General features: G+C 34.0%; 2 protein-coding genes across 3 annotated transcripts; both read right to left on the reverse strand.

The window, feature by feature from the left end:
- Positions 1 to 1105: 1105 nt before the first annotated feature.
- Positions 1106 to 7087, reverse strand: LOC147551898 (glycolipid transfer protein 3-like). Of its 2 annotated transcripts, XR_015238212.1 has the most exons (7): positions 6542 to 7087; positions 6399 to 6454; positions 5846 to 5976; positions 3152 to 3287; positions 1877 to 2020; positions 1648 to 1790; positions 1106 to 1538 (listed from the first exon to the last, which is right to left on the reverse strand). XR_015238212.1 is itself a non-coding variant. In XM_086670903.1 (6 exons), exons 1-6 carry the CDS (start codon positions 6750 to 6752, stop codon positions 1749 to 1751), a joined length of 720 nt encoding a protein of 239 aa, XP_086527029.1. In that variant the 5' UTR covers positions 6753 to 7087; the 3' UTR covers positions 1565 to 1748. The 2 variants fall into 2 exon arrangements, 1 of the variants encoding a protein (XP_086527029.1); XM_086670903.1 differs by lacking the exon at positions 1106 to 1538 and having other exon boundaries at positions 1565 to 1790.
- A 5623-nt stretch (positions 7088 to 12710) lies between these two features.
- LOC147551899 (ABC transporter G family member 28-like) lies at positions 12711 to 26627 on the reverse strand. The gene is made up of 14 exons (XM_086670055.1): positions 25399 to 26627; positions 25223 to 25299; positions 23047 to 23322; positions 21336 to 21399; positions 20842 to 20988; positions 20683 to 20717; positions 19206 to 19279; positions 16690 to 17585; positions 16136 to 16432; positions 15379 to 15858; positions 14666 to 14814; positions 13372 to 13661; positions 13152 to 13288; positions 12711 to 12946 (listed from the first exon to the last, which is right to left on the reverse strand). Exons 1-14 carry the CDS (start codon positions 25611 to 25613, stop codon positions 12790 to 12792), a joined length of 3294 nt encoding a protein of 1097 aa, XP_086526181.1. The 5' UTR covers positions 25614 to 26627; the 3' UTR covers positions 12711 to 12789.
- Positions 26628 to 26757: the final 130 nt, after the last annotated feature.

Here is a 26757-nt window from a genome sequence, read left to right on the forward strand (position 1 = left end):
TTCATTTCGTATAAAAAGTTTCCTTTTACATTTAAATAAAGTTTCTCTAATCTTCTAACCCAACAAATGTTTCTCAAATAATTACTCGTTCTCTTTTATCTTCAACTATGAAAAACCTAGAAGAAATTGTTCCACCTTTTCTCTGAAGAAATCGAGAAGACATCACATAAGAAATCGGTCTCTTTGTCTTCACCTATACCTATACCATCGTAGAAGAAGAATCTTTGGGAAAAACACATCCCCAACTAAAGTCTCTATCTACAGTTTAGGTATTACTCTATAAGTTTTCAATGTTTCTTTCTAATAGTTTAGGTATTACTCTATAAGTTTTCAATGTTTCTTTCTAATATGGGTCTCTTATTAGTTTAGGGTTTTATATTTTAGTTATGACGAATTCTCAAGTATATAAAGGAAAGCCTAAGCTATTAGGTCTCTATAATGGAGGTAGTGTATTATAGTTATGTTTTAATTGTTTATGCATACAAATGAAAACCTAATAAATTCACAACAAATGTAGAGGAATCACATAATTTTCAAACCCAAATATCAAAAATCTAATAACATCTTATAATACAACAAGTTGGATCAATTGTATGCATATAAACGAAAAGTATTGAAGCTGATTTGTGAATACAATTTCTTAGGCATTAATGTTCTAGATTTTACTATAATTGCAATGTAGTTTAATGCGGTGTGTGATTTTAATTTTCATTACTCAATGTTGTTTTAACCCATAGAACTTGCTTCTTTTTCATCGGATCACCATCAATTTGGTCAGAACTCATCATTCATATGTCAGTTATTCTGTTTAAATCCATAGATTCAGATAAATTTCATGTGCGTTTTAGTTCCAACACATATCGACTTTAATACAATTTTTCAGTTTTTTTCCTAACACTTTGAAGATTCTAATAAAACCAAATAAATGTTTATTAGCCAACACTGATTTTCAGTTATTTTGGTTAACTCTAGTTTGTAATTTATTCATTTGGTTATTGGCTATAGAATATAGTTAATTTAAAACTCTATTAAAGTGTTTTGGCTAACATTTTTCAGATTATGACCGTCATTTGACACTTTTCAGCAGTTGGAACCCTATTTCAAGTTTGTTTTGAAGTCTGAAATATGTGGTCTTTATTTCAAACAATGCAGACGAGGACCCAATTCAGACCATATTTACAGATTTCCTTCAATTAAAAAACAAACATCTGAAATCTGAATTGAGTGTCAATTCAGATTTTAGATCTGAAAAATGAAAAAACAAACAATACTTATAAGTCTTCCTATTACAGCATGGATCAGGTTACAATGTTAGTAAAAACACGAGAGGCAAGTTGAATGGACTTGAACTAAAGGAGGATCCATTAACATGATACGTCTTTTTGGGACTTTTGGGTTACGAAGACGATCTTAACCTCAACTTGACGGCAACATCTTCGGGATTATTTGGCATTCGTGAAATTTGGGTGCTATATCATAGCCGATGGAAACCAACACCGCCTACACGTGATGGACAAAGTGATACAATGATAATAGTCCTGCGTCAAATAGACAGTACTCATAATTTAGGTTCAGAAGTGACTAAATTTGGTCGTTTCTTTACACAATCGTTTCTTTCTAACCAAAATTTACACCGAAACTGAATACCTTTAAACGATTGGGTTGAAACAAGTATCCCATTAAATCCCAAATATGTACATTATCACAAATAAAAACCTAAGCTTTTCTTTCTTCTATTCCTCCCTTTCTCACTTAATGTTGGACTTTAGCTTGTCTGATTTAAAACTTCTCTGCAAAGTAAAATAATATATAAGTGCAAATGAATAAAGAGAATATGATTTTTATAATAGTTGTATATATCAGACTTGGGGCTCACCAGAACATAGTGGATTTCATTCAGAATTGGGGAAAGTAACAAATTCAAGCTCTCTATTTCTTCTTTTAATTTGGCATAGTCTTCATCCTGGGCCATGAGTAAGTTAATGAAGGTCTTGCTCTCCGGAACCAAACTTAGAGCAACCTATATAGCATGCAGCAATTATTAATTAGATAAGAGAAGATGAAAGCATATTATCTAACAATCATGTTCGACCATAACGACGTTCAGTTTAGATAAATACGTTTAAATTAGGTCGAAGATGTCACTAGAAGAATCTAACTTGAGTAACCTTGGTGTATTTCATTTGGGTTTTAGGTTCAAGTAAGTTAGTCCTAACTGCAGTAAACTTAAAAGATTTGATTGATTTTGAGGGAGTGTTTTAAAGAATGTTGGATTAGGCAAAATGGCAAGTTCATACCGTTTTTCAATAAAAGAGAGTATTGTGAAACCCGACTTGGTTATTGACATCCAACAAAACCATTGATTCGGTTCAAGGGAAATTTTATACGTACACACCATTTTTATACTCCAACAGTATAAGCAAAGCTAGGGGTTTATTTCTAAATGAGAGATTTATAGGCAATGCCCAAAGTTGTTAAAGGTAATGTGTTTTTAACAAAGACCAATAATGGTTAGAGGCAATGCCCATCTTTCTCTTTTCTAACAAAAAGTCGCTAGCCAGCAAACTCTGGCCGACGACCTTAACTCAAAAACAACTTTCCTTTTCTTCATTTTTCCGGATAAGAAGGAAGATAAGCATAAAGCATTGCCCCTCAATAAATCATATTGCCTCTAACCATTTGTGAAATTTCCTTTAGTAAGATTGTCTTTGACAACTTATAAAATCTCCATTTCTTAATCTCGGCCTCTCTCTCTCCCTCATCTCGAACATAAAATAAAGACTTGAAACTAGGGTTTCGAGTTCATATACCTCATAGAGTGAGAGCTATTTCTGTGCCAGGAGGTGGTGGTTGATGAAGATGTGCCGCCGACAATAAAAACCTTCCGCTGACGACCATTCACCTTCTCGGTTTTCTTTTTCTTATTTATATTTATACAGTTTCTTATTTTTATGTGTGTGGTTAACAAAGACTTGATCCAAGTATTTGGACCAAATCAATAAGGATTTGTCAACAAAAAAAGTCAATAAGGATGGTGTATGTGCCATTTATAGAACCCATTGTGCCCCTAACACTTCTCATGGTAAAAAAAGAAAGTTCCAATGAAATAATATAGAAAAATGAAATGTGGGTGAAGTTGACATAACAATACCTTGTAAGCAGCAATTGAGATCCATCTATGCCAAGGCTTCAAAGTGATTTCATAAGACTCTTCTACTGCTTTCTTCAGACATCCTTCAGGCTCCTTTACTAGTTTGTCCAATAATGCTACTGTAAAATCCATTGATCTGGAACATATTAGGTAGAAAAAATCAATATTTATTATGAGATCTATATTGGTTTATGATATCTGGATAATAAGAGCATCCCAATGCCAAATTCAAAAGTCGCAAGTCTCAAGGTCTAACGGAGATTCCCATTCCTAGGTTGCAAAGTTAGAGAATAGAGATCCACAATTTTTCCGTGTCTCCAATCAGGGGCGGCCCAAGTAGTTGGGGGGCCTAAAGCGAAAAAAAAATTTGGGGCCCTTTTTACGTTAGCTATAAAAAAATTATTTTTTCGCTGTAATAGATAAATTAGTATGAAAAACATAACTAAACATCATAAACATGAACTTTATACTATATAAGAAGACAAATTGTACATATAGAGTTGAGCTAAATATGTTTCCAAAACATTCTTCTTGCCTATTGAGATGCAAAATTACTAATTATGCGTTCCTACTCAAGTTCTTGCCTATTGAGGTGCAAAATTACTAATTATGAGTTCCTAGTACTATACGAGAATTAAGGCCTACAAAAGAAAAATTAAATCAAATACCTATAATCTAATTGTACAATTCTGTAAATTACCAATGTAACAAAAAAGGTGTGTAGTTAAAAATTGAATAGAACACATACAAACTAACTATTAAATTATGACTATGAATACTTATTCGTTGTATTGGAGAAAATAAGATTTACAAAATAAATTTAAATATATGGGTCCATGGGTTTTAAGTCCAAAATAAAGTTCAAAAAGGGTTTAAGGTCCAATCTTCTCAAAAAATAGGTTTTTAGTCCTTTTCCGTTTTGAAGAAACATTGTTGATACATAACACATATAAAAAAAAATGAAATAAAGTATGAAAAAAATGAAATAAAGTATGAAAAAAAATAAAATAAAGTATGAAACTTTAACAATAAATAACAGGTAATTTATGAAACAAAACAAAAATCAATAAACAGAAAAACACTTTAATCTTGACATATAAACATACTTTAACTAAGTTGGACTAAATATCCATTATAATTATTATTTTGGCTTAAAATCCTATACGAGTATTAATATTAGGGTGGACTAAATGTGTGTTTAGGGGTAGATTTTTGGACTAGAAACCCAAAATTTGTAAATATATATCTTATAAGGAGTAGAGAAGATCTCGAGATGAGACAATCATAAAATATAAATTTTTTTCTTTGAGACCTAATTTTAACACTAAGAAAATCAATCTCTTTGAATATAGGATTGAAATGAGATACATTAAATATAATAAACTAAAATAATAATAATAATAATGAAATTTACCATCATAAAATAAGAGAGAAAAACAAAAAAAAACCATTACTTGCTTTTAGAGTTTAGAGAGATATTGCAACAAAAAACATTGGAGTGGTAATTGGTAGAAGTTTGGTTTTGAGGCTTTTTGCACCATCCACCGGAGAGAATGAGGACAACAGAAGTTTATAGAGAAAAGTAAATATTTACTGTCTTAAAGAAAACAAAAAGTAAATATTTACCATTAATTTACTAAATTAGAAAGAGAGAAGGAATAAAAGTAAATTAGGAGTTGAAAGTTTTTAGGTCTGCACATCAAAACTTAGACTAGGTTTTTTATTTGTTTTTGTGGGCCCCAAACATTAACTATTTCTCCCTTCCAAACAAGTACCGCGTTTGTGAACCGTTTCAAAGGTTCAGGCAATTGGCCGGGTTTTTCAATATTTTGTTTTCAATTTCTTGGGGGTGCCTTTAATCCACTTGTATTTTGAGGCCCTTCCAAAAGTGAGGCCCAAAGCAGCCGCTTTGGCTGCTAGCGGCTGCTTTGGGCCTGGGCCGCCCCTGTCTCCAATGCAAAATTCCAAGTTTGTTTTATTCAGTTATGTGGTATAATTAATTTTGTAAAGGAATTATTAGTTGTTTTGAAAATATACGAAAAGACTAGATTTCAATTGGTTAAAATTAAAAAATACAGGAAATTGAAAGGAAAACCCAATTTTAAATTTGTTTTAAGTTAAAAAGCCAAATTATATTTTCTTTAGTTACAAACCTAATTAAAATTTGTAGTTTGTTTGTTTAAAAACCATAGTATTTAACCAGACGTCACGATACGGCCCGTTAGTCACCAGTACCCTAAACTAGATGAGAAATGCTTGGGTAAATTTATAGAAGCTCAAGCTTCTTTCCATCTTAATAACTCCAATGAGGGACTATATATGTCAAGGCTTGACAACCAAGTCCATACGAGTCTTGTATCTTTTAACTTAGTCCTACATCTAAATTTGATACAAATAAGAAGGATTTTGAACAATATATAGTCTCTACATGAAGCCACGTTTGCTTGCGGAGCCCACCCACTTTTCCTCCTAGGTAGGCAGGTTGTGCCTGTGTCTTATAACATGCGTCGATTGACACTTCATACATTTACAAAAGATATTAAATTTGGGTTGGGACTTGGGAGCCCTTCATCTGGGAACCCCTATCGGAATAAAAAAATTCAGGACTCCCAGAATAGGACGGAAATGGGAGTCCCATCGGGTTTACTTTTAGTGCCCTTAATTTATAAAAGAGAAATAGGCAGAAATATGTACCTAGTAAGCCAAACCAATGATCTGGTACAACTGTTTGTTTTTCTTGACATCCCTTCTCTTGCTTCTTTCTTCAATATCTCAACTAAATTTGAATATACAGATGAGTCTGACTGGTAAAGTTTTTCCAACCTCTGTCACGATTCATTGTAAAATATGATTTTTAGAATGAGAGCTGAAAAGGGGGGTTTTGTTTAACAGGTTAAAAAAATTTTGACAGACAGAATATGCTCTTACGTTTGACTAACAAATTTATAACCTCAAGGACCAAAATAGAACACTGGCCAAACTCAGAGGCCAAAACTTTCGTTTGGTCACAAATCAAGAGTCAAAATCGAATTTACCCTATATTATATTAGCTCAAAGTTGATTGAATCAAAACTCAAAAATGTAAAGAGAAATGCAAATCCACAAGACATTATTGTTTTTCAATACCCAAAACACAAGTTTTCTTCATCACTTGCAACAAGTTGTCTTTAAACAATTTTTTTAATAGCTTGGAACATATAAAGTAAAAAAAAAAGATGTCTTTTAGTAAGGGCTGATTAGTGATTACCTCAATATTTTGATGTACGTCTTGTCTCAGAACAGCCATTGTCGGACCAATCTTATCTACAACACAAACCAAAAAGAATAACAATCTTGTCTACACAGATAAGTTCTAGAGAGAGAAAGCTTGAGAGAGAGAGAGAACCCAACCTAGAGCTTGAAGGAGAAGGAAGTTGCAGGCATGAAGAAATGGTTTGGTTGGAATATTATGAGAATCAATAGAAGTAGTAGAAGAAGTTGAAGTCGAATCATAAGAAGAAGGTTGAATATGTTGATGAATTGTTAAAGAAATCTTTGAAAGTTCTAAAATTGCAGACTTGATCTGAGAATCATTTTCTATTACTTCTCTTTTCCTCTTCATGGTTTAATCTCAAAGTAATTGTGAATTTTCTTCTTTGATCTTCTTGATTTCTATAGAGAGAGAGAGAGAAAGAAACTATAACTAAGATGCAGTAAAATGAGACAGAGAGGGATAGTCAACGTTTGAGCCAAATGCCCCTTTCTCTCACACTACAAATTACTTAACTCTCACACTCTCTAGGCATCTTATATGACATTTCAATATATAAATGGTGTTTTAGTTATTTGAGTTAAAATAGAGTACCATAAAATATTGAAAAAATGAGTGAAAAACCCAAAAATCTAGACCCTAATAAGAAAAAAACCCACTCAAAAATAATAATGTCAAAAAAACCCATTTTTTGAACATTTTTCAAAATGTTCACAACATATGTAATTATGTTGTTAACAAGACAACATATTTTTTTCATTATTCCATTTTTACCCTTATATGTTGACAACATATATCATTGTGTTGTTATAAAATGTTGACAATATCTATAATAATGTCCCGACTTATTATAAAATGTTGGTGTCACATATAATTGTGTTCTTAACAACATATATAATGTATTAGTCAAAATATTATTTGTTCGTTAACGGATTTGTTAAATACAAAGGATAATACGCATAACATTTTAATTTTTGTAAAGGACAAACAAAAAAATGCTTTAGTCTTTATATTTATGTCGAAAGCAAAACAAAAAAATGCCAAAACCATTTATTTTTTCACAAGACAAATCGAAAAATGTTGTAGCCAAAATGTTTGTGTTAGTTTGTCTATGTAAAATGAAAAAGAAAAAAATGTGAAATATTTTGGCAAAACAATGTCTAAGCAAGAACGAATTTGTTCAAAAATTTACAAATTGTTGAGACAAACTAAGATTTGTTCAGAAATTTACAAAATTGTCGAGAGCAAACCAAGAATTGTTCAGAAATGTTCAAAATTGTTTTTGACGTTGATTTGAGCGGAAAATTTCATTTTGGAGGGTAAAATTGTATTTTTACCTACTGGGTTTTTTCCTCATTATTATTTAGTATTGGGCCTGATTATCTTTAACTTCCCCATTTTGGGCCTTATAATTACCGGCCCTAAAATATTTCACAATTATTATTTATGTCAAAATATTTATAAACACTAAATTCCATTCACATTTTGTGCGACAAATTTTGCCTTACAAATATTTTCTCTCCTCCTCGATCGATGATCAACGAAAATATGGTGGAACTATCAGATCAAGCTCGGCAACAAAAAAAATATGACTTCCATAAAAGAGAAGCAAATGAAAGGTTTCATAAGACTTCTGGTAGAATCGAGAATGAAGTCATTTTGTACATGTCAAATCATCCAACCTCTAATTCTTTAAGCTTTAAATATGTGTAACTTTTTTATTAGTCCATACTCGGCGCGGTGTAGGAGTGGGAATTGGGCAGGTATGGGGGTCCAGGGGAACTTGAAGCATTGAGTCGGGCACCAAACTTCAATTATTATTAGGGTAAGCGGGTTAATCGGGCAGACAACTTTGAAATTTGCCTTGCTTATTGCCCGCCCAAGCCCATTAAGAAATTCAGATAATTCGGGTATGGACGGGAGGATTGCGAGTAAGTCCATGATTAAAAAAGGTTCACTTCTTCCTCTCCATTTGTAAAGTCTCCAAACACCTTTCGTAATCCTAAAGAAGCAATGTGGGAGTAAAATTAGAAGTTATTTGTGTTGTTCATTCTAGGAATTTAATTCAACTTAGAAAACTAATGAAGAAATGAGATTGTGATAATATAAACTTATCCCACTTCTTGCTCCCTGAAAGTCAAGCACTACTTCACTAATCTACCAGGAATTTTCTTGGGCTATTGCAAAGCAATGCATTGGGTTCGTGTGATGGCCCTTAAACATATTGTTTACCATCTCAACTAGACATAACAACATGGAATGTTAGACTTCATCAACTCAAAAAGTTGATGTAATTTGATTGGTTATCAATGGGTGACGTCCTTATTGTGTCAAACTTCATTTTGTATTTCTCTATAGCCTTTTGGCCCATATATGAAGCCAGATTCCAAAAAAAAATCAATGGGTGACGTTAAGTGGGTGCAAACATGACGCGAGTGTGCAGGTAGAGGTTTTAATCCATGCATGCCCGTGAAAACTTGGCGGGTTAGGCGGGTTGTGCACGAGACATATTGCTTCTGCTAATAAACTTTCATCTCCCTTTTGGTATTTTTACTGGATAATAACACATCATTTGCGTAAAAAAATTTGTATTTTATTACGTATTACAAAAATATAGTTTTTACAGGATAATAACACATCAAATTGCACATTATTATGAACGGAAATCTCGTTTTGTAAATCACAATATGAAAAATCATAATACAAAACATAATATGAAACAACATGTTTATGAACATAAAATATATGAAATGAATGATACAAAATGTGTTTTGTATTAAACAATTTGTGAAATAGTAAAACCCTAAAAAAGGATGAAGATGATGAAACATAACCTTGTAGGTGAAACGGTACAAATGAAAACATAAAGAAAGCTTGAGGATGAAACGGTACAAACCTTAACAAAACATTATCAATCGTTAATGGAGCTTGAAGATGAAGAAACATCTTGAAGATGTATATGATGAATCATTCGTGGTGTTTTGTTTCTGACGTTTAGGGTTCCGGTTGTGCGTTATGATGTGTTTGATAAACCTTCAGAATTGCATGGTGAGGGAACAAGAAATATTAAGAGATCTAGAATGAGAAAGAGATGCTTCATCTCGGTATTTAGAGAGAAAAACTGAGATGAAGTACACGTTTTGTTGGTTGAAGTGCGCGTTTTGTTGTGTCGGATGGACTAAACTCGTCTAACTCTTTAAAATATGGGGGAATCGAGGAAGAACTGAGTCGGAAGAGATTTCATGTCTACGAGGATAATTAGGTTTAAAGTACTAAAGGACTAAAGTCCTCTTTTGTAGGAAGATAGGACCCTACTCCATTTTTGGATTTTATTCTGGGTGTTATCTCCATGAACCCTTAGTTTTATTAGGGGTTATGTCATTCTTTATCATCCCTATATTTCTTTCCAAGACTATGTCATTCAGTGCGTCAAAATAATATTTTTATAGTTACTATTTTAAATCCATTCAGCTGGTTTCATGATAATCTACTTTTTTAGTTTTAATGTGAAGTCCTTAATTAGGTGTTAATAAATTTTTGTATTAATTAACTTTTTCTTACGGCGACAATTCTTTAGAAATTTAGGGTCCGTTTGATACATGTGAAAAGTGGGTAAGAAAGTCGATTTTCGTACTAAAATGAACCTTCCGATGTTTGATTGGGCTGAATGGATGAGAAAATTCAGTTGTTATGAGAAAAAAAAAAAAGTGTGTAAATAGTCCTGAATATTTGCCCACTCTCCCTATGTGAAAACCATTTTCTCACTCACACCAACAAAATTACGCTCTCTCTCCTCTCCGGTGTTGGCCCTATCTCACTCTTCTTTCTCAACTCTATCACCTCATTGTAGTTAGGGTTTCCTGAACTAGAAGAAATTAATGGCAATTTATAATTAGGTTTTGAAGTTGGAGCACCAACAAGAGCTTAATCTCATCCACATCAGTACAACTACAACAATTAATTTTTATGGTGTGTTTGGTTGCAGGATTCCTAAGTAGGAGTCCTATAAAAAGTGGGATTTGGTAGGAATCATGAATCCTTGGTCTATTTGGCTACCAACAATCCTAGGACTCTTGAATCCTAAGGATTCCTAACTCCAAAATTTGTATTGGACTAAAATCTCACCCTACCCTCTAGGATTTTGGATTAATAAACCCAAATTTCAGACTTAAAATCACCAAAAAAATATTTCCTTCTACAAAATAATGATTAAACTTTTTTTTTTTCAAAAATCATTATTTTTTTAAATTTTTTTCTTTCAAAAATCATTTTTTTCTGAAAAATCTTTTTTTTCCCCGAAAATCATTTTTTCTTCAAAAGATTGTTTTTCCTCAAAACCCGATTTTTCCGATAACCGTTTTTTCTAAAGAAGTGTTTAAAAATAATAAATCGTAGGATTCTTATGAGTTGCCAAACAAACCAAAATATATTACTTGGATTCATGAATCCGTGGAATAATGAATCCCAAGGACTCATGAATCCACAGATTCATGATTCCGTCATCCAAACACACCATTAATTTTTTTCATCAATCGAGTTCAAGTTTGGTGCTTCCACGAATTTTTCCTCCTCTTGTGTTGTTTTCTTTAAACCCTAACACTAAATGGATGAAGGATAGAAAACCTACAGTAAATCTCTCTCTCTCTCTCTCTCTCTCCTCCCCTCTGTCTATGGGGATAGAGAAGATGATAGATGGCAAAAAATATTAAGGCCCAACCTAAAAGCCCACTTATTATATCATTTTCTAAAGGCCCCTCTATTTTCTAACATTCTTATCAAACACTTCACACTTGATTTTCACATCTAAATACTTGATTTTCTTTTCTATCAGAAAAAATTGGTTTTCTCATCCACTTACTTTCTCACGTATCAAACGGACCCCTTAAAGATCTTTGGAGTATATAGGCAAGTGTCATGCACTATTAGGATATATATATATATATATATATATATATATATATATATATATATATATATATATATATATATATATATATCTACGTATGCATGCAAGATTTTTCTTCAAAATTGGTTTATGTTTGTGTCATTGGAGTTTGAGAATTCTTTTGAAACCCATTCATTTAATCAAAAGCTTTGTCGGCGTAACATTAACCTTTCGATAGAGTTGAAATACTAATTAATAGATTAGGAATAATAAACAATATTCAAATAGATTACAAATATCAGTTTATAAACAATTTTGTGTACAACCCATAGATAAAAGATGAATTATAAATGTTAGGCCACAAAGGAGAAACCATTAACTTATGATGACAAAGGTTAGAGATGTCATTTTCAACAAAAAAAAAAAAAAGAAAAGGAAATTAGAGATGTCATAATCCCCTATTTTGGATTAAAAAAGAGATAGAATAAATGGATGAATTAATAAATCTTCAAAAAAAAAAGAATAAACATATAAATAAACAACACTTAACTTGTTCAGGTATTGTTTGGAAAAGTACTTATACTTACAGAAAAAGTGCTTTTACTTTTTTAAAAACTCAAATATGACAAAAATTAGTTTGACAAAACACCTACTTATAAATTTTAAAGTAAAAGGAGTTAATTTAATTATATTATTTGTATCTTTATGGCATTTTCTTCAAGACACGCAATTCTTCTTACCCCTCCCATTTCTACATACAATCAAGTTGTGTTTATTATTTCCGAAAAAAGTATATCAAATTTCTTTCTAGAAAGGTTAATGTTACGAAAATTGTTTTTCACATTATAACCAATAAGTTCAAAATTTGTAAAGTGTGGACAAAATTTATTAGAGCCACAACCACAATCTCAAATCACTGAAGGGTGCCTCTATAAACGCTAATGTTATAACCAATAAGTTCAAAATTTGTAAAGTGTGAACAAAATTTATTAGAGCCACAACCACAATCTCAAATCACTGATGGGTGCCTCTATAAACGCCCCCAATTCGTATGTTTTGTCTGTGAGCGCCCTCCATCTGAAAAATGAGCACCCCTTGGCCCTTGACTTCTTCCTCCTTTTCTTCTTTGTACATTATGGTTTCAAAGTTTCTTTCAAAATCTTCATCAACACTCTTAGATTTTTTGTATCTTTCTAAGGGTATCATTGGTAGTGTGTTTTTTAAAATTTTAGACTAAAGAAAAGCTTCCAAGGACTTCGATTTTTTCTTAAAGATAAACTCTAAAAATCTTAGTAGTATTTTTCGTGATTGTAGCTTTTAATCTAGAGTTTTAAAAAATTTGGACATATTTTATCCCTTGAAAAGTGTTAATGTTGATTCTGAGTGAGTTTTAGAGTGATTTGTAAGTAATGAAAATTCTCAGATTTGTAGAAATCGAAATGCTCCTAGATGGTCCAGTCCAATAGCACAAGTTATAAGAGTAATGTGTATAACAATTTAGACTTATTTCTTTAGGAAGGTAACCATGAAAAAGAAGGCGATCATACGACTAATTACACCCCATAGAAGAAGGATACCTAAACAAAGACTCCAATCATGAAGATCATACCCACTTTTCAGCAGCGAACCACATCGTGTTACAAGCCAAACTCCAGAGTACCTAAAACATATGACAAATATTTATCACCAAACAAATACGTAGAAAACATTATGTTCACTACTCTTTCACTTCCTGATTGAACATTATATTAAACCTTGAACAGACAATGAAATGAAACTACTGTGAGCTTCTGCTAAAGAAACGAAAAAAAAAAAAACGTAAAAGAGGAAATTATTCTTCAATGAGAAGAGAATCAAGATCGAACCTTTCAGCATTAGCGAGCACAAACGCCTCCATAGCCCACTTTGTGTAGGTTAAGCTAGCTAAATACTTCATAACCCCCGAAGATTTATTCTCTTGATTTGCAATCAGAGTTAAAACGACAGGAAGAAGAACTGACCACTGCAAGAACCAAAGTAATTTATCATTTAGAGAGAAGAAAAATGAAACTGGTATATGAGTACTAAAGTTGGATAAATACATACCAGTTGGGCTGGACCTGGTTCGAAGAAAATGGCAAATATATAAGCTATACCAGTTACACAGTACACAAGGCAGGCCAAAATGATATAATTATCTTCGAAAGAAGAGCGAGGGTTGTTGAAGAAATAGAACATAGAGAGGTAAACAAGAGGCTTTATGATCGTATTAAAATGGTCAATTGTGTCCTTGGAAAGAAAATAAGCTAGACTGCTCATCCCAGAAGCCCTCTCTCTTCGGTATATCAACTTCTCCAAGGAAAATGACCTTAAAGCCGATATTTTGGTAAGGAGAGCTGCAAATTATCAATAATTAGTAGTTGTCAAAAATATTAATTTGACTTATGAATAGTAATGTCAGTCATGGAGAAGACTAAGAGTCAAGGTATTAGTGCAAAATAAGTTGATAACACAAAGGGTTATGGTGTCAAGTAGAGAGCAATTGAGAAAATTAACAGAATAGTTACTAATGAGTTGGACGAAATTCAAGAGTCATGTAAATGAACCGTGTCCCTATTCATAGTCATCGAGTCCTATAAATAGGTATTAAGAAATGTAAGTTGGAACCATCGGAATAGCAAAAACATAAGCAAGGGAATATTAATACATGGAAGAAGTTTCTACCAAGTGAGTTTGAAAGTTTTAGGGGAGCTCTGTACATCTCCAAAGTTAGTTCTAGTTTATTGTTCTCCTGTATTTCAATTTAAATATATTGTCATGTCTACGTTTGATCATTTTCCATAATCCCTGCCTAAATTATTGATCATTCAGATTAAGGGGAGTCTTGTAATTTGAATTATAGATAGTAACATATTGGGGTCATGGAGAAGTGAAAGATTTGATGTATTAGTGCCCAATAAGTTGAGAAAACAAAAGGTTGTGGTGATAACTAGAGAGCAAGCAAGAAGACTACGAGAATTCTTTCTTACTATTATGTTTAGGAAATTTAAGAGTCATGTAAATGAATTATATCCAGGTTTTAAGTCATCGAGTCGTGTAAATGAACCATGTAGAAGAAGTTTCTAACAAGTGAGTCTCTAAGTTATAGGAGCTCTGCTAATTTTGTTTATTATTCATTTACATGACTCTATGACTATGAACCTCGACATGATTCATTCACATGACTATCGAATGCTATGGTTCATTTATATATTTCCAATGTTACTTTCAGTTTATTATATCTTGTGTGTTTGATGGTTTTCCATAACCCCTACCTAAAGTATTTGTAATTCAGCAAATGACAACGTAAATTTCAGGTGGTTAGTAGGTCACTGACAAAGTTGTGAGTTATGAAACTTACAAACTGAGATGACAGTGTAAGTGTAACCTAAAGCACCAAAGGTCTCATCGTTCACTTTAGCTATTGTTCCTAAACAGACTCCAGCAAGTAGTAACAAAAGAAAATCCACAGCTTGTAGTCTAGCCTCTCGTAGTCGTTGCTTAACAACCCTGAAAAAAAAATAGTAAGGTTACACATTATTAAAGAATTTGTAATATTTTGGTTGTTCAAGATTTACTATGAAACCATGGTTCACGTCCGTAATGCTCAAAATTAATAACGGAACTGAACAGCCATATTTAACGAAAGACGGAATAAGTCTCAAATTAACAGAGCATCTCGACACACTTTTTTTTAAAAATAAAATCGGAATTTCGGAATGCCTGACAATAATGTTCGAAGAACCTAAGCTATTATTGTGACATAGAAAATGCATATGGAAATAGGAACCGACTCGATAAAGGACACCGTGCACACCCTACAATACTATAAAGATCACCGTCACAAATTCACGCTATTACGGACAACTAAAGGTAATAACTCCGACTCCAAAAACTTTGGAGGAAGATCCAAACATTAATTCTATCACTATACTGGGCGTCGTTTGGATAACAAAATTTTCGAACAATTCTATTAGATTGTTCATTAAGCAAGAAAGACAAACATATGAAAGATTTACTGGAGAAAATAGGATTTCATAATGTTTTAGAATAAAAAATGAATTTTAAACTTACCTTCCAAGAAAGTATCTATATTGCCGCATTACACCAGGAGTTACCCTGTTGGATAAGTCTTTGGGCTTCAAAAAGTTATGGTGTATATGGTCCTTCTCAATCTCAACAGTACACTTGACATCTTTCCATAACTCTCCTGCAAAGGATGATTCCTCAGCTCCAGCAGCAGCAGGATCCGTTCCATTAGTTGGGTTTTCAGCATCCGATGTAACTCCACCTTCACTCTTTAGCATATCAGGAGGCACTGCATACCCGTTATGAACCATCCATCTAATTGGAAGCTGATTAGTATTCACTCCAGCGGGTTTTACAATACCCTCCAAAATATCAATGAAGTAATCTGGAGGATTAATACGGTCAGGGACATTGATCCCGAGGCTTGAAAAGTATTCTTCAACTTTCTTTACTGGCCCATGATATACGGTGAGACCACCCTTGGCGAGAAGTATTAAATCATCAAACATCTTGAATAAGGCGTAGCTGAAGGAGAAAGATATCTTCAACTGTGTTAGCTAAGTCAAGACTGCCAATATACATTTAGATAAGACTAAAGACACAATAGCCTCTTGAATCCCTTTATGTTTCACACGAGGCATTCCTAAATGGACTGATACATTGAAGTATTGAACCATATATAGCCATGTTTTTGGGTATCACGATGCAGCTCAATAGTTCTATGGTTTTGTCAAGAATAAGCGCAAGGAGATATGCACGAGGAAAGAAAGAAAAAGCTTAATGCTCTGAATTAGGCGCTTACCTTGGCTGGTGAACCACCATACAGATGTTAACACCTTCAAGAGCCTCACGACGAAGAGCTCTAAGAAGCAACTGAGAAGATGAACTATCCAATCCTGATGTCGGTTCATCTAAGATCAGGAGAGATGGCTCCATGACCATTTCAAGACCAACATTTACTCTCTTTCTTTGACCGCCTGAAATTCCTCGTTTTTCTACAGTTCCGACCAATGACTCTCGTACATTTTGTAGCCCCAGGGATTCAATGACTCTTTCAACAACTAGAACCTTATCTGGTATCGTTAAGTCAGCAGAGAGTCTGCAATAACCATAAATTTATTTGATATCAAGTGAACGTAATAAAATGCAAACTACAGAAACTGAAATGACAACAATAGAACCATGGCTATCAATTGAGATTCATTATTGAACACAATGATTTGCAAGAATATTACTTACTTATAAATAAGATAAACAACAACCTCAACAAGTTTGAGCTTTTAGACAGAATACATTGAAGTCACCATTTTGAAAAAAAAAAATTGTTCACATGCTAGATGTAGTACATTTATATACCTGCACCTTGCACTGAACCATAGATTCTCTTCCACTGTCAAGTTCCCATGCACAATATCATCTTGGGGAACGAATCCGATGATCCTCTTATACGAGTGGATGGATTCATTCTTTCCATTTATAAGTACTGAACCTCTCATCATGCATCCAGTCACTTTTCCAGCCAAAGCGCTAAGAAATGTTGTTTTCCCCGCCCCAGATGGACCCATTACAGCAGAAACACGGCCCGGCATTATCTTACCAGTAACAGACCTCAAGATATGTTTGTTTTTACCTTTTAAGGTAAGGGTCACATCTTTAAAAGCAACCTCAATCACAGGTCTTGGTCTGATCTCAATATCAGTAGCCATCGAAATTACTCCTGAAAACGTCAAGTTTTTGTTCTGCTGTTGCAAAGCTTTCTCTTTTTCAATTTGGCCGTATGCGTACTTGAAGATTTGGCTCTGAGTATGTATCTGTTTACCTTTTGGCATATGCTTCTTAATATTTTTGTCTCCAATCTCCAGATTGAAACCTTCATCACTATCAGGGTTCTCCTCGAGCTGGCGCATCATTTTTGTAAGGTCACTTGGTTCCTTTTTACTAGTCTTTGATGTGCCAGAGGTGCCAGGCACTGGTGTATCAAGTTGTCCACTTTTAGGCTGACCAAAAATCCTCGATGATATCTCCTGTCTTATGGATTTTTTCCGTGAGAATGTTCGTGAAAATTGTGCCTGTAGTCCAGACGCACGCTTCCTAGCACCATCTTTTGCAGATTTCCACCTTTCACGTGCTTGTGCAGTTTCTCTTGCATTTTTTGCGGCAGCTTCCCTTGATTTCGCCTGTTTTTTCTCCCGAGTACTGAGAACTTGGTCAGAACAGTTATAGAAGATAATTAGCAAGATACTCAACAATCCCTGCATTCACAAGGGTAGCATGTCAATTCTTATTTAATGCAATAGGTGTGGGTGCAAGGCGAAGTACATATTAAGGACTACTGAGAAAATAAGCGTGACATAATAGTTGATGACTGAAAGTTAACTTAGCATTGCAAATGCATTTTCATCAAAAGTGAATAAATTGAAGTAGGTACTGAGGTTTGATCTATTAAAATTGATTTTAAGCCTTGATGCAGTTTGCTTTTGTAAGGCAAAGAGTAGCCTCACACAAGGCGTCACCATGGCAAAAGCCTCATTGGAGGCTCAAAACCTAATCAAACTTTTCAAACCCTAAGAACTTATTATTTGTATAATTTATTGCGTTCAATAGCTTTATGGCGTTAAATCATGATAACTACATAGATAAAATGAGGCAGAATGAGCTTCTAAATAGAGGGAAACGAAAACAATGAAGGAACAACATTTAGGGTGATATTGATGCATTAGCATAAATGTGCAAAATGATAAATTGCACTAGGAAGAGACTTGTGGCATACGCCTGTTAATCGGAAGTTTCATGTTCAAGGCACATAGTTTCACACAAGACCTTCTAGACCTAGGTTATTAAAAAAATACCTTGTCATACATATTGACTTGGCCTTTGTGGTGGGCATGGTGGTGGTGCCTAGATTGGTCAGGTGCAGAAGCCTATGGTGGTCTTGGGCAGCACATGCTAAGGGAAAACCTTGTACAATGTGGAACTAGGCTAGTGAGTCTGGGGTCTAAATCAAGAACAACATTTGATGTAGCAGAACTGAAATAAGTAACAAACTTATACTGAGAACTGCAAATGAACTAAGCACTAATAAGAAAACAATAAAGATGAAGATAAATTGCAATCAATAAATTAATTGATTAATTGATGAATCAAGGGAACAAGAGACCTCCTTCTATAGGATTTTGCCTACCCTAAAGATCGGTAACTAATAGCTGTTTCCTACTTAACATTCCTCGTTTGACTATGCCTCAACAATTCCTTGTTTGGCTGAAGAGAATCATGTGTAGGTCTTGGTCAAAAAGACTTTTTTTGTAGGCTTAGGCTATCAGTGTAAACCTGCACAAGCTGTGTAAACCCGTGCAAACGTATGTGAAGTTGTAAACCCATGCAAAGTATGTGCAAAAGGGAGCAAACTTGCAGAAAACCGTGCGAACCTGCGGAAACCAGTGCGAACCTTACGTATGGAGCTGCCGTCTAAAAAAGTTGACGGATCCTTTTTTGACGAAAAAAATTTTTGGCCTAGGTTGTTTTGACCAATCTTCCCTATTTTAAAACTCTATTAATGTCTGCTACTTCTAATATTTCGAAACTCTAATTCCTTATTTCCGTGGTAGCTAGTAGCCTAGTAATATAGTAACTAACGCACCCCTTTAGTGTAGGCATAAGCTGCATTTATATGGCTAGTATTGAGACAGGTGTTACATCACATACGTCTCAACCACCTTTTGCTGTATTTAATTATTCATATAATACGGGAATGGTGCCCCGGAGCATTAAACCTCAGAAGAAAAGGGAAGATTTACACAATATTGACAAATAATGATGCTACAATACAAGTTCAAAATTGACCCCGAGATGATTGTGAGAAGAGATTAACTTACAAAAAGCATGACTCCATAAGCAGTGATGTTTTGATTAACAGTGCCTGGTTTGCAAGAACTCAATTTAAAGCATTCTGCAAAGTGATAAAAAAAAAAAAGTCAGATTGAACAGCAAATATAATTTTGTTCTCTTGAACCACTTAATGTTTGCAAATAAATACATGTCAAAATATTTAAGAAAGACTCCACTAGGGATTTTGTGGATTTCTGCAATATTCACGTACCAATTTATGATTTAGTGATGTTTATTTAAGTATTATGATACGAAACAATTCATAGTTAGTCCACAGATTTAACGAAATCGTATGTGACCATCTGAAGTTTCATATATAGATACAAAAGCCCATACCAATTGCTTCCCTCTACCTCACTTGGACTAACCACAAATTGATACATATATTTGAGACTGAAAAAAGAACATTAGAGCATATCTTTGACAGTGAACGTTCGCAAATATTCACGAACTACCAAGCAGATCCATTGTTTCAAATTTTTAATTGACATATAATAATCAAACCATTATTGGGTGTAGAATATTAAAAATAAATTTCTTTCTTCAAAAAATCTCATGATTTCCACCAACTAAAAAGAAAGCCTAAGAGCATCTCCAATGCAAGAACTCAAATTGCAAAACTCTAAGTGTCACCTAGGATTTGTTGAGTTATGCAAAACTCAATTTGGGTCTTAAGATGAAGTGGCAGCATTTAGTGTTGAGATGTCTCAAGAAGAAACTCAATATCTGGGATTGCTTTTGAGGATCTCAATTGTCTACTGATCTACTCAATATTAAACACCAAACCACCCACCTAGGAAATGGCACCCAAGTAATTTTTAAGTTTTGAGTGTTGTATTGGAGATGTCTTTTGAATTAAGAATCTCAATGGTGTCACGTAGGAAAGATAATCTCAAGTGAGACTTAACACCTAGAACAATTTGAATTCGTTTTTGAGTTTTGCATTGGAGATGCTCTAAAGATTTACATCTTATCGTACCCTAGTGATTTGTTTCCTAATACATGAATGAATTGGACAAGATTTAGAATAGATTATTAGGCATATATATGTTTCTATCTTTAGGAGACATATTTCCATCACTAGACTCCTCCCTATAAGGAGATAGCTAAATGTAATTATTTGGCCAACAACCCTTGGTTGGAGTGGTAAGAGGTGTAATCTTCCACCTTAGAAGTCAAGGATTCGAGGCACACGCTGAACAATTCGAAATTTTTTTTAATTATTTGAAATAGGCAATTATGTACATTCAGAAGCAACTCTTGCTATACCGTGTTCGAGTTTATTGCAATGCTTGGTATGCCGTAAATGCTTTTAAGTGTTCATGGTCAGAGTTGTGTCAAGCAACTTCACATTCTGAATAAGGCTTAAATATCAGTAATAATCGATTTAACTTAGATAGGGTAGCACCATTTATGATTTTCATATAAATCTCTCCGAAGGTCAACTAGAAAGAAGAAACTCACTTTTTTCAGATGTTGAGCCCAGTCTACAAAAGTGTCTGAAATTACATTGCAAATAACATTAGCAAAAAAAATAGTATTTATAAGAAACTTCTTCGAAAAGAAAGCTATATGAAGGCATCATATATAGAAAGCAAATGAGGTTTAGGATAAATCCAATACCCTCTACTGCATGATTTCCTCATAATGGTACTTGGGCAGTAAGATCCTGCCAAACAAAAGATATCACTACTGCTCCCAACATCAGCCCAGGTATTGGCTCCACCACAACTATGATTTGTCCGCCCAGGAGGTAATTGATAGCGGTATCTGTACACACCAACGTTTGGATACTATAAGCAGTGTATTACAGTCTATGGGTGTTACTATTAAACCAAAAAAAAGAAAGACCATATGTAACGGAGGTTTTTTCAGAAAAACAGGTATAGTTACAAAACAAAATTTTTGAGAGACAACAAGTGACTAACGAACGTAAGTAACAAAAGCAAAAAAATTTCGAATAAAACAATGAAGGGTGATGATCTCAAATTTTCTGAAAAGGCACTAACACTATTATAACTGTTGTGTTTTAAACATTGGTGAACACATTTTCGATAAAACTCAAACGACATATGAAAAAAATCTTAAAACAATCTAAAACTAGAATGAGAACTTACGGGTTGCATGCTCCAGTTTGGTTATCAATTGTCGCAAGAGGGCAATAAGAACCTAATGGGCAAGCTTCAATGACAGAGTAACAAATATTAAAAAATTTCTTTTGAAGAAGTAAGCTTATATTGTTTTTTTTCTCATAGCTTATATTAAAGCAAAAGAAAGCCATTGTACCCTAGAAACTACAGAAGCGCAAAAGCAGCATACATGTATTCTTTAACTTTTTATCATAAATAGAAGAAACAAATCTTCTTTTTTTCGTAATTAAAACACTTGACATAACCATGCTTGTTTTTTTAAAGCGTAGTATCTAGGACTTCCGTCCACCTTGACTCTTCTTCGGGGCCAAGAATTTAACAGCCAGGTACAAACCTCGGTAACTATAGTTTCATATGAGTTTACTTACGGAACTACGGAGGGTGTCGAAGGGTACCCAAGTCTGATTAGCGCATTAGAATACCATTCTTAGTTCCACATTGCTGAGGCAAGTGGTTACGCCATAAAATATTTATGATAAACAGTTTCTGACAGGGAGGATACAATATTTTCCACTGCAAAAGCAGCACGCATGTGTTCTTTAACTTTTTTTTTTATCAAAAATAGAAGAAACAAATCTTACAAATATGTTGACAACTCAAAACACTTGACACGACCATGGTTGTTTTTCTAAAAAGCGTAGTATCTAGGACTTCCGTCAACCTTGATTATCCTGCAGGGCCAAAAATTTGACAGCAGGTACAAACCTCAGTAACTATGGTCTTATATGAGTTTACTTACGGAACTACATAAATTATAATTTATGGAGGGCGTGGGAGGTATCCAAATTTGATTAGCACATAGAATACCATTCTTAGTTATGCATTGCTCAGCCAAGTGCTTAGACCCTAGAAGATAGGTGCAGGGCCAATACTTTGGGATGTTAACGCATCTTGAGTGTGCTTTCTGAGAGGTCACTCTGGGAACATGTGTTATTCCAAACCTAACATGAGCTCTCACAAGCGCACCGAAACCACAAAATTTGTCGGCATCCCAAGGTATTAGGCTCATACCTTGGCAGTGGCTAACCGCTTAAGTAATCCGGGACTAAGTGTGGTTTCTAACACGTGCCACCTGCACATGTTGTACCTTACTTTGAGGGTCAACACACTATGCAATCTCCAAGATACTACTACTATTGAGGAGTCTTGACAAATATGTAAGTTCTTTATGAATGTTTTAGTGACACAATAAACAATGAAAGAATTGTTTCAGTCCTCAGAATCTGAAGTGCCATATGAAGCAACACAAGACAAAGGCCATTCAAGTAAATGCTTTCTCTAAAAGTTCGAACTTTTAGACAGATTTGATTTTAATTTATATTACGTACATATTTGTTGGTGCTATTAACCCTAATAAGAGCAAATAGGCAACCTTTCAGAGTCGAAGAACTTGACTAGCAAACTAAGTAATATTTGAAAAAATGGCCCTACAGAATATTATTTGATGAACTACATGAAACGGTTTCTGAAGCACAGCATTAGAACACCTATTTCTAGGATCTAAGACCAAGTCTGGTAAGAACGAAATACCAGCGATTCAATACACCTACCTCAGAAATAAAAAAGTAAAACGCACAACAGTGTGCCCCCAACTCTGTAAGAGTACCAGGATGAAAGTCAATTTCATATTAACCTGCGATAGCTAATATAGGAAGCATTTTAGGGATGAAGTACTTACGTATCATGCATGTTAAACCTTGAGGACAGAAGAAACCCTCACAACAAGGTTGACAGTCATGGGTTCTAAGAGGAATGGACTTTGGGTCTGCGAGCTCAACCTTTTGTTTAGCGCCAACACTACAAGCCCATCCTGGCTCACATCCGTCAACCCATGCAGTCAAGTTACAATTTATATTAGTCTCTACAAAATTGGAATGCTTTGCCCCGTGCGCAATTAAACCTTTGAAGTACGCTCTCAATTCAGCTGCTGAACATATGCGCTGAGGAAGATCTCCTGTGATGATAAACATAGATCTATAAGAAAGTAATTTAAGAGAAAAGAAATGTATCTGAGTTTTTAGATATTGAGCAAACAAGGTAGACAAGTTAAAAGAACATCTAGACTTATTATAGACAAGAAAATGCGATAGAGTGTTGTGTTTTCGTGGTGAATCTAAAAATCTGAAACGAAGTATTTTTTACCTATTAAGGCCACAGGTCACCTAGCTAAATATTTCAATTTTGGATTGAACCCATAGGACATTCCACTCGCTACACCAAGTGAAGTTCAACATCTGGTCACAGAGAGAGAAGGATCCCTTAAAGCAAACAGGAAATCTGAAGATACCCCATGATCTTCATACATATATAAGAAGAAGTGTCAATAAGCTTCTACGCTAATAGAAGATATCAGTTAGAAATTTGAATAACGAAATAATTTTTAATAAAAATGATTGGATGCTAAATTATTCTCGAATGCTGGTGCCCTTAGTACTCTCATGATATACTAAAGGATTATCAAGTAATAGCTTTCTACCTATTGCATTGTACCTCAACACTCTCTAGATAATTTTACAAGTCAACTCAACTAGCCCCCAAGCTATATCTCCTCCTTTTGGCCCTTAGTTGTTATAGATTGCTTGTTACTGGACTGCCAACTCAATAGACAATAGATTAATAGGAAACACTAAGAAAAATAACATCTAGTCGACCATAATCCGCTCGCACCACCTTCCTAGTAGGAAGCAGTATAACCACAAAGGTCTTGAACCACCCTTCCTTTGGTGCACCAAAGTCTATACCGTTGACCTGTCTCTTGACCTTGCTTTGCCGCCATTAAGAAAAGAAAGAATTAACCATCTCTTGTCTCCATTCATACAAACAATTTCATGTTCACAAAATGTGAACAATTCCTCCAGGATAAATGCTTCGACCTTCTTGTACCACCGGGCAGTAACTGTTTCGACTTGTACATGGTTTTCTTTAGTTTCCTACTAGCACCACCTAAAGCAATGGAGTGTTTAAACCTAAGAATAAGGCATACAATTTTCCTTCTCCAAGTTTCCATGAGAGAATGATAATTTAACATTAAGTAGATCCAACTTTACGTTTACAAGTATGTATAATTAAGGGAGAGAAATTCTCATTACAGTCCGCGCCTTACTTTTTTCCATTATGCTTCAAGGTGCAATTACGTCACAAGAACGCACACAAGTTGTCCTATGAAATACATCCTTCGTATTGAACACCCATTCACACTTTATAGTTCTTTGTTAACAAGCTAAGGATCATGTACTAATTCCTCGACTGACCAACTAAGAAATTGTAGTGAAATTCAATTTAATAACGAAGTCATATTTGAATACTAGAAAGTAGAAACTAATCAACAACTATTCGCCTCAGTCAACCGTCGTTCACTTGCCAAACAGACTGAACAACAATAATATTGAAAATCAAAACTGGGTCTGATAGAAAAAAGTCTATAACGCACTATTTTTCTCCTCTAAAACATACTTTGCAATATAAATTCTACAACAAAATCTCATCCACAACTTACGCCTCGAGATCCAAATCACCCACTTTTTGTTATATTACCAAAATCCTCATGTTTTCTAGTTGAACATTGTCCTTTTCTCCTAAGAATGATATTTTATTCATCAATTACGATACTCATCGTTCGTCTAAAATTCGGGTTACATTTAGATATCATGTTATATGGGAAGAGAATTGATTTCTTGACTAGAAAATGTTTCTAATCACACAAAAAAAATGAATAAAAAAGAACATGTATTAAAAAATTAGCTACAACTTTATTCACAAAAGATTCTCTGATTTTCTATTCTTTCTATTAGAGACTTCAAAATTAACTTCTTACTATATAACCTCTAAATTGGGGCAAAATCTGACCAAATTACCTTTTGTTTTATTGAGGCAAGCAGTTATGAAACTCAAATTTGATGTAAAATTGAATGCTCCATTCCAGTCAGCATCACTACAAAATCAATAAGCAAATATTATTAGAGAGAGAGAGAGAGAGAGAGAGTTTTAGATAGAGAAAGAGAGTTTTAGAGAGAGAGAGAGAGAGACGAACATATCTTTGATGCAGAAATTGAGATTGGTTGCGATCTCACGACGAAGAGCAGGAGTGATATTAGAAAGTTTGGAGTAAATAGCTTCTGTAACGAGGCTCAAAGTTGCAGGATTATTTGTTTGACTGAACTCATCTTCATCATCTTGGCATTTCACATAGGGTAAAATCAAAATCGAAATTATGAACAAGCAGATGATGATTCTCTCTCTGCTCATTTCAATTTCCTAATTCTATAATTACACCCAATTCTGGTTCAGCTAGGGATTTGGAAGTTATAACCATAAAATAAGATAAAAAATTTAGAATTCTGATCGTGATTAACCAATGCATTGCTTGTAAATTGTTGTTGGTGCTTGGATCATCTGTGTTTGAATTTGAAGATTTGATTGATTAAAGAGGAAAATCTCTCGAGAAATTAAATTTCAATGGCATTTAATTGATAATCTATATTAGTGAAGAAATCGGTTCTTAAAAAAAATAAGAATAGAAATGAATGAAGAATTGGAGAAAAAAGAAAAGTGAAGGCATTGGCATGGATGGAGAAGTCGATGGAACCACGGCCGAGCCAGGATTTTGTTCAAGCCAGGGCTGACTTAATAAGTAAATCTTTTATAGTATAAAAGTTTTATCAACAAAGTTGCTCGCGTAAGATTAGAATATTTTTTGTTCGGGTACAATTGCTTTATACCTTTATCATTCTATGTAATAAAAGAATTATGTTCTACCCATGGACATACCTAAATTTGAAAAATGAGGAAGAAAAATGTTGAGATTGAAGGGTTAATCGACAACCTTTACAAACGATTGGCGACATATAATAAGTAAATAATAATGAGATCACGAAGCGGAGGAAAGATCAACAAATTAGAAATAAAAGAAAAATAAAATTGTAACTTACAAAAATAATTTAAACACAACATAAAAAAAATCAAACTTCTGACTTTCCTTGCGTGAACCTGGGTTCCAACCAACTAGGCTAACACCTTGCGATGTTTATGTATTGTTTAAAATTTATGTGATTCACATGGATCCGCCCCTGGATGAAACGACAAAACAAAAAAATGAAAAGAAAAAAAGGTTTGTTTTTATTTATAGGGAAACAAGACAAATTTTGGATGCAAATTTTATGGTCGTCAATATATAGACAACCAAATATCTTATGTGGACAACAGTTTCGTCGGCGCAAGACAAAACTATCGGACTTTAAATATTAAAACAATAATTATTGTGAGAACTACAAACTAATACAACAAATTAAAAATAGAAAATCTAATAGTTATTCTTCTTCTTATCTTCATCTTCTCGAATGCCTAGCCGGAGAATCAATGGAAGAGATAGCTCACTCGTAGAAATCGAATA

This window comes from Eschscholzia californica, unplaced genomic scaffold (genome assembly GCF_041429995.1).
Source record: "Eschscholzia californica isolate CP2 unplaced genomic scaffold, dmEscCali1.0.p SCAF_3, whole genome shotgun sequence".
Lineage (NCBI taxonomy): Eukaryota > Viridiplantae > Streptophyta > Magnoliopsida > Ranunculales > Papaveraceae > Eschscholzia > Eschscholzia californica.